We start from the raw sequence: 17,603 nt of genomic DNA on the forward strand, positions 1-17,603 counted from the left end.
TCTTTTTGCCACTGTTTTTTGTCTCTTTCTGGTCATTTTGTGTCTCTTTTTTTTAAGCTGTTTTTGATCTCTTTCTGGACATTTTTTGGTCTTTTGCAGCAGTTTTTTGTCTATTTCTGGCCATTTTTTGACTTTTTGTCGCTGTTTTTGGTCTCTTTCTGGACATGTTGTGTTTTTTTCCAGCTGTTTTTTGTCTATTTCTGGTCATTTTTAGTCTCTTTGTCGCTGTTTTTTTGTCTATTTCTGGTAATTTTGAGTTTTTTGTCGCTGTTTTTTTGTCTATTTCTGGTAATTTTGAATTTTTTTGTCGCTTTTTTGTCTCTTTCTGGTCATTTTGAGTCTTTTTCTCACTTTTTTTTGTCTCTTTCTGGTCATTTTGAGTCTTTTTGCCACTATTTTTTGTCTCTTTCTGGTCATTTTGTGTCTCTTCTTTTAGCTGTTTTTGATCTCTTTCTAGTCATTTTTAGTCTTTTTGTTGCTGTTTTTCGTCTCTTGCTAGTCATCTTGAGTCTCTTTGCAGCTGATTTGCATATGTTGATAATATTATAATATAATATAAGAAATACAGGACGGACGATGTGACGTAACACGGCAGGAACATGTTTTTACTTCAGATTCAGATATTTGTCTTTGTCTCCCAGCCTCTGCAGCTGTAGACAGCAGCAGCAGTGGAAAGAGCTTCATTTTTGCTTTCCTGGAGAACATCGCCATCTATCATCCCACTCAACCGGAAATCAAAGTTGTCGTCACCGCCCTGAACCCCGACACCGTGGTCACCATCACATCGCACGGCCGCAGCGACCCACCCGAGACGATGGGCAAGGCACAGACGAGGGAGTTCACAATCAATGAAGGAATGGAGCTCGGTAGGAAAGAAATGTCCAACAGAACTGTCCAGATTACGAGCACCAAGGATATCATCGTCCAGGCCATCAACTCTAAGGTCAACAGCGTGCAGACTGCTCTGGTTATCCCAACAGACAATCTCGCCTCCGAGTACCTCGTCCCGCCGGTACCAGAGATCGAAGGAACCACGGTCTCTTCAGACCTCGTCACCCTAGAAGTGACTGAGAGACAACACTTTAGACTCGTCATCATCAACACGGACAAAATAAACAAGGTGACTGTTGAAGGTGAAGAAAACACTGAGATTCATCTTCAGCCCTACGAGCTCACACAGATCTGGGTCGAGGAATCGAAGAAGTTGAAGCGCGTGACATCCAACGAGCCGGTGGCGGCCCTTTTCGGTCACGCCTGCGCCATGTGGTCCGGCTGCTTCTGCAGGCAGCTGTTCACCACGCTGCTGCCGCCAACAGAAGACAAGCTCAAGTTCTACATCCCTCCCGTTCTGGCCGACGATTTTGACGATAAATCATTTGTACTTGTGTCAAAAGAAGATTCCGGCAAAGTGGAGAAATTCAAGTCGGACTCGCCGCTGGCTGAGACAGCCGGATCAGCCATCTTCTACCGCCCGGGCTTACTCCTCAGTCTGATCCCAGAGTCGGACTTTGCCTCCTGCTACGTCGTCAGCACCATCATAGGCACCACGAGTCAGGTCATCATCCTGGTCCACAAGGACGCCACTGATGGGGTCCATGTGGAAAGAAATGCTGTGGAGAATTCAGGCTGGGAGGAGCTCAAAAAGACAGAGTTTGTCTCTAAACTTGTTAACCTGGAGTCGAACCAAAAGGTGATCTGGCACGCCTCATCCACAATGGCCGTCTACATCATGGGAAACAAAGGAAATGCAAACTTTGTGAACCCAGCGGCAGCCATCAGTAAAAACCCAGGTATGTATGTATGTATGTATGGATGTATGGATGTATGTATGTATGGATGGATGGATGGATGGATGGATGATGGATAGATGGATGGATGGCTGGATGGATAGATAGATTACTTTATTCATCCCTGAAGGGAAATTCGGTTGTCACAGCAGTCCGGTATTCAAGTACAATAAAATACAATAGAATAAAATACTGAGGTAGCATAAATAAAAACAACAATAGAAAAAGGACACTTAAGAAGATCAGTTGGTAGGATGGTTGACAAGATGAAGGTAATTATACTGGTGATATGATGGCAACAATGCTATAGTGACTAGACGGTATATAATAATAATAATAGTACAGGATCTGAGCCTCACGTTTACTGTCCCACCTGCAAGTTCATCATTCAGCTCCTTCTGCAAAATCTGATCTGGATTTCTGTATAGACAATACATTTTTACGACAGATATCAAATAATTCAACGAGTCCTCAAACATGTAACTAAACGGCTACAAAACGACTTCTCTAAAGGCGCTTTCAGGGAAATTTATGCTTTTGTTTGTTTTGTATTTAGTCTGGTTTCTCTCACAGAGCAGAAATGTAAGCAGACCAAATAAGAAAACTGATGTGTAGAGGGGTCTCAACAATGTGTTGATCCATTATTTCTGACATGCTGCGATCAGACAGCTGTAGAACCAGAGAAGGCCAGCCTCCATGCTTCTACCATGGCAGTAAATTACGTAATTCTGACTAATACGTTGATAATTCTGCTTGTAGAGCCGACCTGTGGGGTGTTTTTCGCCGCCTCCTGCTTGTCTAACCCAGCCACCACCTGTTCGCCTCCCTACATGGACTTTTTCTGTCTTTATACCACTAAAAGGCCTTCATGTGTTGGAAGGCGTGACCAGGCGGCAACCTCCGGGTCTGAGCAGGGAGGCAAACCAGGAAGTGCCTTAAACTGCATTCTACCGAAAATTCCAGCAGGGAGCGCAAAGTTTGGCCGCAAAAACATTTTTGTCCATTCATTTCAATGCAAAATTTTCAGGACAACACTATGGTCTCAATCACTAGTAAAAAATCTTCTTCAAGACAATCTGATGTTAATAGTGTAAATAATGGCCCCATTTAGAAGAAAATAGAAGATAAAGAATCATATGATTTGGGGCGGGGCTGCCTTTGGTTGACAGGTCACTAGCAAGTTAATATATAATTTTATATAAAGTTATATATAACGTTATATAGATATAAAAAAGGAAGTTTAGCGGTTTGGTCTCATAACTTTGAGCCTTTCACTGTATTTTCACTTAATGACAGTTTATTTGAACGTTTTGTTCAGTAAATGTCTTGTTCAGTGTTTGGTTGGACTAACAGACACTCCAAGGAGTCGCTGCTCAGTTTTCTGAGGTCAGTAACATACATTTTGTTTTTGTTTTTTTGCTAGCTAAACTAACATCCCAGTTAATGCTCCAGTTAATGCTAACATGAATTAGCAGCAGCTTCTCTCAGTCAGGTTGAGGTGTAGAGAGGCTGTAGTCAGTGATCAGATCCCTCTCCTCCTCCACAGTCCAAATATGGTCTGCTTCCTGTATCAGAAACAAGATGGCGACGTCACGGTCACTACTTTCATTATTTATATAAAGTCTATGGGCGTGACGACTAAACAACAAAAAAATGCGAAATACTCACTACGCTAATTGTTGCAATCAGGCGTCCACAGAATGATGCAGAAAAGTGATTTATGAGTGAATCATTTCTTATGAAACTTATCTTCTAATTTCAGTTTGTCTCTGTTCTCGCCAACAGATTTCAGGGGTTGCCCCTTGATTTCCGAGGCGGTACAAATCGGAGCAGAAGCGATCGGCTGGCGGGAATCCCTGAAGTACTGCAGAGACAAGGACATGCAGCTGGCCAGCTTCGCCGAGGCCCAATTCCAGACGCAAATCTACGGAAGAATCAAGCAGGCCAACAACGAGAGCGTGCAGGAGGTGTGGTTCGGCATGCGTCGGAGCTCCCTGACCGGGGAGTGGTACTGGTTGAACGGGGATTTGGTCAACGCCACCAACTGGGAGGAGGGCGAGCCGGGCTCGGTGGACGAAGGCCAGTGTGCCATGCTGAGTCTGCAGGAGGACAAAGAGTTCGGCTGGAGCGACGAGGACTGCTGCAAGGCTGCACGCCCCGTCTGCTACCGCAGACCCGTCTTCTTAGTCAGTAAATAATCTGCTTAGAAAGATTATCGGTAACGCTTTATTCTAAGGTCCTTGTAATTACCATTAATTAACAAGTAATAAGGCATTGTTCTCGCTTTAGATCCCTTTAACTGCAAAAAGCATAGTTAACTGTTAACAAGCGCATAGTTAACTTATAATAACGGCATAATAAATTATATTTTATTTTAGTAAAGCAAACAAAAAAAAATCTTAAAGGCTTAATAATGCATAATAAATGATTTGTTAGCTTTAATAAGGCATTGTTCTCTCTTTAGATCCCTTTAGCTGCAAAAAGCATAGTTAACTGTTAACAAGTGCATAGTTAACTTATAATAGATGAGCAATAAAGTATATTTTAATATGAATAAGCAAACAAAAGATTAATAAAGGCATGGCAAAGACATAATGGGTGGGTTATGGGTGTTTGTAATGCTATTATGAAGAATTATAAGATACTCATGAGGCTTTTATTAATGTTCTTATTATACATCTCTTATAGCCTGCTATTAGCTGTATTATAATGCCATTATCAACACTTATATAGGCGTATAAACACACAGTAATGTTAATAAGCATCTTGTAAGGACTTACAAGGGCCTTATTACTTGTTAATTAATGGTTATTACAAGGACCTTAATATAAAGCGTAAAACCATTTTTTTTCCATGTTAAACAGTCTGGACCAAGGTTATTATAGTTAACGAACGAAATAACAAATTGAAAAAACATTTTCGTTAACTGAAATAAAAATAAAAACGAGAGGTTTTTAAAAAAAACGATAACTAGCTGAAACTGTATTTTTTGGTTACAAAACTAACTAAAATTATAGTGAAAATGTCCTTCGTTTTCCTCTTTGTCAACTTTTTTCATCCGTAAACCTTTTTCGTTGATATGAAATCTATTTCATCTATCTGGTTTTATGACTTAATAAACTTATTGGGGCTGAGATGGATCAGACAAAGGAAATAAAGGAAACATTTATTGGGACCTTATTGAATCTGGACCCAACAAATACCCCATTACAAAACAACTACAACTAACACTGAAACTAATTTTAAAAAAATCACAAATTTACAAGAAAAAAAACACAAATTTACAAGAAAAAAACAAACACAAATTTACAAGAAAAAAGTGACAAATTAACGAGAAAAAAGTGATGAATTTACGGGGGAAAAAATTGTCAAATTTACAAGAAAAAATCGTCAAATTTACAAGAAAAAAGTGACACATTTTTTAAGAAAAAAGTGACAAATTAACGAGAAAAAAGTGATGAATTTACGGGGGAAAAAAATTTTCAAATTTACAAGAAAAAAGTGACAAATTTACAAGAAAAAATCGACAAACAGGCAACATTTATTGTGACCAAAAAAACCTAAAACTAATAAAAACTAAACTAAAACTAAGCATTTTCCAAAAAATAAAAAATAATTAAAACTAGCAAACTCACTCAAAAAACTAGCTAAAACTAACTGAATTTGAAAACAAAAAATCACAACAAAATTAAAACTAAAACTAATGAAAAATAAAAACCTATTATAACCTTGGTCTGGACCTGGTTCAGCTTGTTTCAGCGTGTTTTGTCTTGTTTCTCTGGGTTTTCGTAGATCTCGTGAAGATAACTGTCGATATCTCACCAGCTGCCTTATTTTAATGGTAGAGTTTTGTCTTGCATATGGAATAAGTAAAAATAATACGAGTGAAATAAATATAAACATCTCAGATTCTAGTTTGACTCAAGATGTATGTTCTGATATTTAGCTTTGTTTTTGTTCATTGAGTAGATTATTAGGAATTAATTGATTGTTTAACCCCAACGAGGCGTTTCAGAGCATTTTTTTGCTCTTTTTACATTTTCCTCTGTGTCCTCGTGTTTCACTGCAACATATATAAATCTCTATAAATCTATAAGTCCTGCAGCTCTGTGGAATCAGCAGAACCAGAATAATCCAAACAGTTTTAGTGCAGAATAACTCAGATAGAATGACAGAAATCAGATAAATCAGATAAATTGTGTCCTGAACGTTGTAAAATCAGTTTTCTCCACATATTGACGTATTGTCATGTTCCCAGCCTCTCCTGTCCTCTCCTCTCTGCTCTGTGTAAACAGATTCTAGATGAATATTTGTCAATTTGATGTTTTTTTTTAACAGGATCTGGTTTATTTTAAATGACACATGGAGAATAAAGAGATTCTGACACTAATCTCAACATTTAGCACAAGTTTTGGTCACTTTGATCCATTGTATCACTTTTCTGTCATACTGAACTGAATTTAATCTCTGATTTTATTAATAAATCTGTTATTATGTGTGAAACTGGACTGCTGTTGTTTTTATTCCTCACAGGTTCAACAAACATTTAAATATGACTTTATTACCTTGATGCATTTCATAACTTTTAACATTATTTCACCCATTTCAACAGCAAAAAAACAGGAAAACCAGCAGGAACTTGTGCAGAAATTTTGGAGGGAAAATCAACAAAAATAGTTCCAGTAATGCTTTTATTTACAGTGTGAATTTATAATATTTTATAAAACAATTTTAAGAAATGTAAAATCTGTCTGCAGGCAAGAAAACAATTGAATGTAACTATAAATGTCCAATCAGAAATGGATAAAGGATACATATTAAACTTTTCTTTTGTGCCAAATCACATTTAAAATAAAGCAGTTTCTGTCGTATGCTCTCTTAAATAAACTGTATAATTTCTAATAACAAACGTTTCTTACAAATATATTTGTTTTAAATAATTATCTTTATCATTTAAGACAAATGGAGTTTTCTTCAGGATTTTATTGGATGTTTATCAGGACAATAACGTTTCTGAAAGGAAAAATGATTAATAATAAACATGGTCATATTAATTTTTTATTATAATTTCCCCTGGAAGTATGAAAACAACTGGTAACACTGCAGAAAAAAAAGAGATTTTAAAGTGTTTATTAATGTTTAGTTTGAGGACATAAAATTTGGTTGAAGAATGTGGAAAAGAAAATTGTATAATATTTCTTTTTAGTAATTATCTTTATAATTAAAAAAATGTTTTCAAAATTTTCTTCTGAATTTTATTGGATGTTTATCAGGACAATTAAGTTTCTGAAACAGCTTTGAGGTCAAATTATTCATCATGAAAATGTTGATATTAATTATTATAATAATAATTATTATTTCCCCTGAAAGTATGAAAACAACTGGTAACACTGCAGATATAAAATGCATTTTAAAGTGTTTATTAATGTTGAGTTTGAGGACTTAAAATTTGGTTGAAGAAGAGTGTGGAAATGAAAATTGTATAATATTTATTTTTAGTAATTATCTTTATAATTAAAAAAAATGTTTCAGAGTTTTTTTCAGAATTTTATTGGATGTTTATCAGGACAATGAAGTTTCTGAAACAGCTTTGAGGTCAAATTATTAATAATAAACATGTTGACATTATGATATTATTATTATTATTATTATTATGATTTCCCCTGAAGGTATGGGTACAACTGGTAACACAGCAGGAGTTATAAGCAGATATAAAGACATTTTAAATTGTTTTATTGTTTTTTTTATATAAACCCAAAATAACAAATCACAGATTTGCCTCAAAGGGCTTTACAGCATGAATTTATAACATTATTAATGTTCAGTATGGGGACATAATATATGTTATTATGATATTTTTTTATTATATTATCCTTCACTCTTTGTTCATGAAGCCGCCTCCACCTGCAGCTGTTCACATGTGGAGTTATAGCTTTAACCAAATACATTTATTAGCTCTAAATAATAATAAACCACAGACATCCCAGTGTGTTACTTCCCCCAGCAGCGGGCCCCCGTCAGGCCGGCCCCCTGCAGCGTCCAGACCCCCAGCGCCCCCAGCAGCAGCACCTTGGCGCCCAGCGCCAGCGCCAGCAGCAGCAGCAGCGGCGGCGAGGCGCGCTGGGCGTACGGCGGTGGCCGGGGCGGCAGCACGTAGAGCGTGGCCTGCTCCTTGCCCAGCGGGTTGGAGGCGCTGCAGGTGTACTGCTGGCCCGGAGACACGTCCCGCAGCTGGCTGACGGTGTGGTAGTGGGCCGCCGAGTCCTGGGCCAGCGGGCCGACCGGGCCGAGCGGGGAACCCTCCAGCAGCTCGTCGGGGCCGAGCCACTGGACGTCCGGCAGCGGAGAACCCTGAACCCGACACAGAGCGCTGTACCCCGAGAGCTCGCTGCCCTCCACCGACAGAGACAGGATCTTAGGGGGAGCTGCAACACACACACACACACACACACACACACACACACACACACACACAGTTTGGTTAAAGGTTTTTATGAGTTTATCCCCTCCAGCCCTTTCTACTGGATAAAACTCAGACATCTCTTGTCTTCAGTGGGTAAAGGTTCAATTACTCTGCAGCAGCCTCACTTTTTGAGGGCTCTCATTGGAATAGTGAATTCCCTGCCCCTAACCCAACCTAACCTAACCCAACCTAACCCTAACCCAACCTAACCCTAACCTAACCTAACCTAACCTAAACTAACCTAACCTAACCCAACCCAACCCAACCTAACCCTAACCTAACCTAACCTAACCTAACCCTAACCCAACCTAACCTAACCTAACCTAACCCAACCCAACCCAACCCAACCCAACCCTAACCTAACCCAACCCAACCCAACCCAACCCAACCCTACCCAACCCTAACCTAACCTAACCTAACCCTAACCCAACCTAACCTAACCTAACCCTAACCTAACCCAACCCAACCCAACCCAACCCAACCCTAACCTAACCTAACCTAACCCAACCCAACCCAACCCAACCTAACCCTAACCTAACCTAACCTAACCCTAACCCTAACCTAACCTAACCTAACCTTCACCATCACAACTACCTACCAAGACCGAGACCAAGACAAGACCAAGACTTTAAGGGTTCAGGACCAAGTCAATAGCAAGACTACGGTGTATCAAGACTGAGACAGGACCTAGACCAGTCCCAGCCGTTTCCGTTAACGTTGCTTTGCAGGATTTTCAAGTTGCTTGTTGTTGTTCTTATTTATTTATTTTTTTTAGTTGTGCACAAAAAATCTTTGTGGTTCAGGTAACCAGATTTTATTACAGACACTCACTTGCTCTTTTGTGGGGGCGTGTGAAAGGAGGCGGGAGGGGTGACAGCCGTTAAACAGTTTCAAATGATATACGAGTTATGGTCTTGGTTGAACGCGAAGCAATACGATTTACGCAAAATCACAGTAATGACATTAACAAGTAAAGCGTGGTCTAGACCGGTCTTTAGATAAAATCCTGAGTCCGCTTTGTCCGAGACGGAGACAAGACCGAGTAAAAATTCAGTCGATTCCCAGACGAGACCGAAACCTTCAAAAAGTCTTGAACCAATCTCGAGCACTACAACACTGGTGTTAAGGCATGGTGGAAAAATAAAACATCCAGAAACATTTCCCTACAGCTTCGTCCGCCCAGTTTAACCCCCCAACACCCTGAACGTACCCTCGACCCTCAGCCTGGTGCCCATCTTGTCCTCGAAGCTGACGTGTTCGCGCCCCTGGACCTCCACGCGGCAGTAGTAGCGCCCACTGTCCTGCAGGGTGGCGCTGTTGATCCTCAGCGACAGGTCGTGCTCCCTCGGGTTGCCCTCCAGCCGGTAGCGCCGGTCCTGCAGCGGCGCCGTCTCGCAGGTGGCGGCGCCGGGCCGGCTGGTGCAGCGGAACAGGACGGTGGCGGCCTGGCCGTGGCCGAGGCGCCACAGCAGCTGCAGCGAGGAATGCTGGGAGTGCTGCGGGTGGCTGAAGGTGCAGGGCAGCACCACCGGGTAACCTTCGATGGCTCGCACCTCCGCCTGCACCTTCATCGACCAGCCGTCGTCCCCGGAGCCCGCGGCCGCTGGCGGCGTAGAGCCAGAACACAACGTTAGTTTAGTGATTTATGACACAAACAAACAGAATTCATTTAACTTTTAACATTATTTCACCCATTTCTTTCAGCAAAATATCCCAGGAAAACCAGCAGGAACTTGTGCAGAAATTTTGCACGGAAAATCAACAAACAATAGTTCCAGTAACGTTTAAGGTAAATCTGTGAACAGAACTTTTATATTGGGAAACAAAATTTTTGGATTCGTAAACAAAACTTTTGATTCAGAAGCAAAACATTTATATTTGTAAACAAAACTTTTATTTCCATAAATAAAACTTTTGGATTCGTAAATTAAAAAAATTGGATTCATAAACAAAACTTTTAGATTCGTAAACAAAACTTTTAGATTGGTAAACAAAATTAGACTTGAAAAAAGCTTTTTTTGTTGCAGTTTCAGTAATAAAGATATAAATGTGTCATCTTTGTTTTAGTGTTTTAGGTTCAAAGACAGAAATATAAACAGAGAACAGAAAACTCTGATTCATTTCTCCAGTCAGTCTTTGTGTCTCCAGTTTGTCTTTCTGGATATTTTTTGGTTTCCATCTCGAACGTTTTATTTTGTCACGACTGTGTTATAAACATTATGAAGATTATAAACATTATGAAGATTATAAACATTATGAACATTATTAACATTATGAACATTATGAACATTATCTCGTGTTTAAACAGTCCAACTGGAGATTTTCTCTCTAACAGCCGTTTCTGTTGATTCGTTCTGAAATCAATAATAAATCTCTCTTATGATCTATTTTACAAATTATTAAAATATTCTATTATTAAGTGAAGTTAGCAAGGTTCAATGAATCAGACGTTAAGGCGACTTCTGAGTTTTATATAATTACATAAAGACAAACAAAACCTTGGATTTCCAAAGAAAACTTTAAACTTGTAAACAAAACTTTTTGATTTATTAACAAAACTTTTCGAATATAACTAAACTTTTCGATAACAACTTTTAGATGACAAACAAAACTTTAAATTTGTAAACAAAAGTTAGATTTAAAAACAAAACTTTTAGATTTATTAACAAAACTTAGATTTATAATCAAAACTTTTTGATTACAAACAAAACCTTAAACTTGTAAACAAAACTTTTAGATTTGTAAACAAAACTTTAAACTTGTAAACAAAACATTTACATTTATAAACAAAACATTTAGATCTATAAACAAAACATTTAGATTTATAAACAAAACATTTAGATTTATTAACAAAACTTAGATTTATAATCAAAACTTTTTGATAACAAACAAAACCTTAAACTTGTAAACAAAACTTTTAGATTTACAAACAAAACATTTAGATTTGTAAACAAGCTTTTAGATTTATAAACAAAACATTTAGATTTGTAAACAAACTTTTTTTTACATTTATAAACAGAACCTTAGACTCACCACTTAAAACAGTTAACAGCAGCAAAAAGCTGCTCCAGACGTCCATGATGCTGCTGAAGGACGAGTGTGTGTGTGTGTGTGTGTGTGTGTGTGTGTCATCCATGTGACTCAGTATCTCCCAGACACTCTGTGTGTGTGAGTGTGTTTGTCTGTTTCTACTTCCTTCAGGTCTATTTTTTGATGTTTGGATCATTTCTGTTAATCACAGGATGAGACGTGAACATCTTTTGTTCCGTCACTGAAAACAGTTCAGCAGAGTGTTTCAGCACCAGAGAACCTCACCGAAGGCCGTTTATCTCCCTGTAAACAGCCTGGTTACTGATTGGATAGAACACTAAGCAGGATGTGACGTCGTACTCTAGACCAGCTATTCTCAACCTTGGGGTCGGGACCCCAATTGGGGTCGCGAGATGATTTCTGGGGGTCGCCAAATCATTTTGGAAGTCAGCTCTGTCTCCACTGTGTTAAAGTGTTAAAGTGTTAATGTGTTTTAGTCTTTCTGGTCACTTAATGTCTTCTTTTGGTCATTTTGTGGTCAATTTGTGTCTTTTTTGGTCATTTTTTTCCCTTTCTTTGGTCATTTTGTGTCTTTTTTTTTGTCATTTTGTGTCTTTTGGGTGATTGTGTTTCTTTTTTGGGTAATTTTGTGTCTTTTTTGGTAATTTTGTGTCTTTTTGGTCATTTTGTTTCCTTTTTTTGTCATTTTGTTTCTTTTTTTCGGTGATCTGAACTGTGCGTGTGAGATTGTGTTCAGTGAGCGGGGGTCGCGGACAACATGCATGTTAAATTGGGGGTCGCGACTCAAAAAGGTTGAGAACTACTGGTGTAGATAACAACAACACGCGCCGTTGGTAAAAGCTTCATCAGAGAGCGTCAGAAATGTAAAGATCCGATGATTATTTCTGTTTTTACAGTTTGTGTTGTAATAAATGATAAGGTTATTTTGGTGATGTTTTGTTGTGAACAATTTTTAAAAATTGCTTTTAAGGACAAAACAAGTAGAGCAGTCCGATAAAAGTAAAAGGTACGTTGCAATCCAATTAAAATAATAATAATAAAAATTAAAATAATTAAATGAATAGAAAAAAAAGAAAAAAAGGTGATGTTTTAAAAGACGACATGTCTGAGTTCTGTCAGCTAAAATAATGTTTTTGTTAAAGGAGAACGTCAGATCAGCTGTTCTCTCAGTTTAAGACTTTAAAGTTTATTAAAGTTTAATAAAGGTTATTAAAGTTTATTAAAGTTTATTAAAGTTTATTAAAGTCCTCAGAGTGTTTGTGTCCTCTGGTTGATCTGAGTCTCATTTCGTCCTTCAGTCTCTGAACCATCTGGAGCTCATTTGCATTGCAAAAATAAAATAAATAAAGTAAACAAAGCAGCTGCTGTGTTTTGTGTGAAGCCTCTTTTCTTTTTACAGCTTTGAAACAACAACAACAACAACAGCAACAACAGGAGACGGAGACTTTCAGACGGACAGAACAGCTTAAAAAACCCGTTTTATAGTTCATAAATAAAACTTACTGAGCAAAAACATGTTTTAAAAAATATTGAAAATAATTTTAAAATAAGTAAGTAAATAAATAAAAATTAAATAATAAAATGATTACAATCATAATTATAGTCCTTTAATAGTAAATACATAAATACAATAAATACTATAAATTTAAATAACTATAAATTTATTAAGGACCCAAAAAATCTTGAAAAAAAAAATAAAAAAAATAAAGCATAATCATCTAAAATTCTTTAAAATGTAGAAATAAAGTACTTTAAAACCTGTGAAACTAATTATATATATATATATATATATATATATAAATATATATATTTATATATATATATATAGTTTCACAGGAATTTAAATAATATACAATTTTAAAATATGTAGAGATAATTGAAAAAACAAAAAGCCCTACAATACATAAAAAGAAGTCCTGAAAACCTTTTAATAGTAAATAAATCAATAAAAGCAGATTCATCTAAAAGACATTAAAACCTGTGAAAACAAATCAATAAATTAATGAATAAATAAATAAATAAATAAATAAATAAATAAATAAATAAATAAATAAATAAATAAATGAACAAATAAATAAATAAATAACCACCCAATTAAAAAAAAAATTATGTCGAGATGATTTAAAAACCTAAAAATCCTGACAATAAATAAATAAACAAATAAATAACCAAACAGAGGAGGGTGCAGTGCGTGGTGTCGTCCAGCAGGAGGCGCTGCAGCTCTGATTCACTCTGGAAGTTTGATTCTTTCTTTTATTATTTCTGCAGAACAAACAGGCCCAAAGCTCTCGGGGCCCCGGAGGGATCAGGGGCCCCACTGGGCCTTTATCACCACAGGGTCAGACAGGGGACACCCCGTTACCATGGAGACCAGCAGGTCAGCTGACAGAGAGGACACTGAAGGGAAACTATTCATGAGTCTGTTATTATTATTATTATTATTATTATTAGTCCTAAAAACCTTTAACCCTAAATAAATAAATAAAAAAGACAAAAAAAAATATTTTAGACAGTATAATTCTTCATATAAGACCTACAAACTTTTAAAATGAATAAATAAATGAATAAATAAATAAAATAAAAAAGTCCTGAAAATCTATAACAGCAAATAAATAAAAAAAAGGACCAAGGAATGTTTTGAAAAAATATTGAAATTAAGCAATGAACAAAAATAAATAAATGAATAAATAAATACAAATCAAATTTAATGAAAGATCTAAGAATCTTAAAAATTTAAATAAATTAATGAATAAAAACATAAATAAATAAGAGTCCTGAAAATCTTAAAAGTAATAAGTAAACAAATAAATAAAAACAAACAAGGACTAAAGAATGATTTGAAAAAATATTGAAAATAATTAAAGAACATAAATAAAAAGCTAATAAAGAGTCCTGAAAACCTTAAATGTAAAATAAATAATTATTATATATTAATTAATGAAAGACCTAAAAACCTTAAAAATAAATAAAAACACGTCTAAATGTTTTTTTCTGTCTTACAACATAAACTCCATATTTACTATTTTCATCCTGTAAATTCTTGTAAATATTTTAATATTTGTTTTATTATTGTTTCTGTCTCTGAACTTTGTGCTGCGTGTCTTCTATGAAATAAAGTTTATTCTTCAGTTATTATTTAACTCTCTGAAACACTTTGAACTCATAAAGTGAAGTTTGTTTTCAGACCTCAGCGGTTTGAGGTTTCACCTCGACTCAAACTGACAGGAAACACAAGAACCGCCTGGAAACACAGAAACTTTTCAGCTTTGTGACCTTTTCTACCTGATACAAGAGGCTTTAAAAAAATAGAAAAATTAATTTAATTAATTAAAACAAAAACAAAAAACAAACAATAGTTACCTAAAAATCTTTTGAAAAATAATTAAAAAAACAAAACAACTAAAACCTTTAAAAATAAATATATAAAATGTTTTAGGCACCTACAAATATAAATAAAGAAGGACTTATGAAAACCTTGAACATAAACAAATGAATAAATGAATAAAGAAAGAATGAATAAATAAAATATAAATACATATATATGTGTGTATATTTTTTACTTTATAGTATAAAAACTGTGAAAAATACCAAAAAAACATGTTAAAAATGGAAAAAAACATACGTGAAATTAAAAAAAACAAAACAAAATATGCCAAAGAAAGACGTAAAGAGATACGTAAAAAATACCAAAAAATACTAAAAAGAACATGTAAAAAATTCCAGAAAACATATGTAAAATTCCAAAAAACTTTAAAAAAATATGTTGAAAATACCCCCAAAATCCGTAAAAAGATCTGTAAAAAATACACAAAAATAACCCCAAAAAGAGCACATTAAATAAATACAAAAAAACATATAAAAAAATGCCAAAAACATTTAAAAATAAAAACAAAAAGTTTTAAGGTCCTAAAAATACAACAAAAATAATTAATGAATTAAAAGACCAGAAGACCTTTAATAGTAAATAAATTAATATATAAAAAAACAAATGGATCAAAATATGTTTGTTTTTCTAAATATATAAATTAAACACCAAAATAAATAAATAAAAAATGCCACAAACCTTTAAAAACAAAAATATAATTTCTAAGGGACCAAAAAATATATAAATGAATAAAAGACCTAAAAATATTGAAAATCAAAAAATAGGTAAGAGTCCTAAAAACCTTTGATATTTAATAAAAAATTGAAGCAATGAAAGACTGAAAAAAATGTGTTTAAATAATTAAAATAAAAATTAAATAATCTTAAATTCTTTAAAAAGCCTTAACCCCCCCCCCCTAAAAAAAAAATAAAATGAAAAAAATAAATAAAAAAATAAAAAAATAAAAAATAAACAAATGAATGAATAAATAAATTAAAACATTAAAAAATTAAAAATGAATGTAATGAATAAATATGTTAAATCTTGAGGTTGATTTTAATCTGCTCGATTTATCTTCAGATCTGCTGAAGGTTTCAGCTTCACTTCCTCTCTGTGTGTGTGTGTGTGTGTGTGTGTGTGTGTGTGTGTGTGTGTGTGTGTGTGTGTGTAACCTCAGGATGTGGTGTCTGTGGGAAGTCCCTGTCGGTTTCTCTCTGTTGAACGATATTAAAGCTGCTGAAAACATTTCTGCTCTGAAGCTTTTATCATAATCAATAACTCTCTGTGTGTTTATGGATCAATGTTGATTCAGATTTGATCAGCTTTTAACTCTTTTAACTGTTTGAACTGTTGTAACTGTTTTAACTCTTTTAACTGTTTAAACTGTTTTAACTGTTTTAACGAGCTGCAGGAGAAACATCAAAGGATTTAAACATTTTGATCAACCAAGTCAAAAAGAAAAAAGGTCAAATGTAGTACAAGCTGTGTTTCATGTTGAGGATCTGAACAGGAAATAAATGATGTAAATGGTGAAGTGAAGTTGTTACCATGACGACGTGACTACAGGAAGTGACATCGTTCAGTAAAAACCTGATGCAGGAAGTTAAGAGATGTTTGGTGGACACCAACACTGATCTGCTTTAATGAAAGTTTGTGTCTTTTTCTGCTCATTTTTTGTGTTCAAAGTTGATTTTAAGTCGTTTTTTGGCCATTTAACTTATTTTTGGGTCACCTAATGTTTTTTTGAGGTATTTAACATTTTTTGGGGAATTTTTTAACATGTTCTCTTTATAATTTTTTTAAAAGGTATTTTCTACATATTTTTTGGTACTTTACATATGTTTCTTGGGCACTTTTAAACATGTTCTTTTTGGTAATTTTACCAATTTTTTACTGATCTTTTGACGAATTTCGAGGGTATTTTTTTTTGTATATTTTTGAGATTTTTACGTATGTTTTTTGGCATTTCTTGACATCTTATTTTTTGTATTTTTAAGTTTTTTTTTTTTTTTTTTCAATTTTTATGGATCTTTTTTGGTATTTTTACATGTCTTTTCTGGCATTTTTTTTTTTTAACTTTTTGGTATTTCTTACGGATCTTTTTACAGATTTTGGGGGTATTTACTACATATGTTTTGCATCTTTTTTGTATTTTTCTGTATGTTTTTTGGCATTTTTGTTAACATGTTCTATTTGGAATTTTTTAGGTATTTCTTGTAATGATTTTTCACAGATCTTTTTATTGAATTTGGGGGTACTTTATACATATTTTTTACATATATTTTTGGTACTTTTACTTACGTTTTCTGGCATTTTTTACCATATTCTTTTTGGTATTATTTACAGACCTTTTTACATATTTTGGGGGTATTTTCTACAGATTCTTTACCTTTTTTTTTGGTATTTTTACGTATGTTTTCTGGCATTTTTTCAGATTTTTTACAGATCTTGTTACGGACTTTTGGGGTATTTTTCACATATTTTAACACATTTTTTTGGGTATTTTACATATGTTTTTGGCCATTTTTAAACATGTTCTTCTTGGTATTTTTTTACATTTTTTAAAGGTATTTTTTACTGACTTTTTCTCTCTGCAGCTGCTGGAGTCGCCTCCTGCTGGACGTTTCGCAGAATGCAGCTTTCAGCTTCTTCTCCAAACAGAAATGTACTTATAGTAACTTAAAAACGTTTTTTTTTTTTTTTTTACATGTTTCATGCCTCTGAAAAATAAAAAATATATATTTAATGCTCTTCAACTCTGATTACTATTATAATCTATAGATAATAGACGACAGCTGAACATCGTCACCGTCAGGATTTCTCTCCTGTCCTCTGGAACAGTCTGCTGTGTGTGTGTGTGTGTGTGTGTGTGTGTGTGTGTGTGTGTGTGTGTGTGTCCTGACAGCAGCTCTGTGTTTCAGAACAATCGTGTGTTTGG

General features: G+C 35.0%; 1 protein-coding gene across 1 annotated transcript; it reads right to left on the reverse strand.

Moving 5' to 3' along the window:
* Positions 1 to 7,778: 7,778 nt before the first annotated feature.
* si:dkey-11p23.7 (V-set and Ig domain-containing protein) lies at positions 7,779 to 11,386 on the reverse strand. Its single transcript, XM_059339984.1, has 3 exons — positions 11,287 to 11,386; positions 9,461 to 9,853; positions 7,779 to 8,212 (listed from the first exon to the last, which is right to left on the reverse strand). The coding sequence occupies exons 1-3, from the start codon at positions 11,384 to 11,386 to the stop codon at positions 7,779 to 7,781; spliced, it is 927 nt and encodes a 308-aa protein (XP_059195967.1).
* Positions 11,387 to 17,603: the final 6,217 nt, after the last annotated feature.

The sequence above is a fragment of the Centropristis striata genome, chromosome 8 (assembly GCF_030273125.1).
Source record: "Centropristis striata isolate RG_2023a ecotype Rhode Island chromosome 8, C.striata_1.0, whole genome shotgun sequence".
NCBI lineage: Eukaryota > Metazoa > Chordata > Actinopteri > Perciformes > Serranidae > Centropristis > Centropristis striata.

Coding starts and splice junctions, on each gene's coding strand:
- si:dkey-11p23.7 (XM_059339984.1), bottom strand. CDS start 11,386: ATGGATGACACACACACACACACACACACACACACACACTCGTCCTTC. Junction 9,854..11,286: donor GCTGCTGTTAACTGTTTTAA/GTGGTGAGTCTA, acceptor CTACGCCGCCAG/CGGCCGCGGGCTCCGGGGAC. Junction 8,213..9,460: donor CACCAGGCTGAGGGTCGAGG/GTACGTTCAGGG, acceptor TGTGTGTTGCAG/CTCCCCCTAAGATCCTGTCT.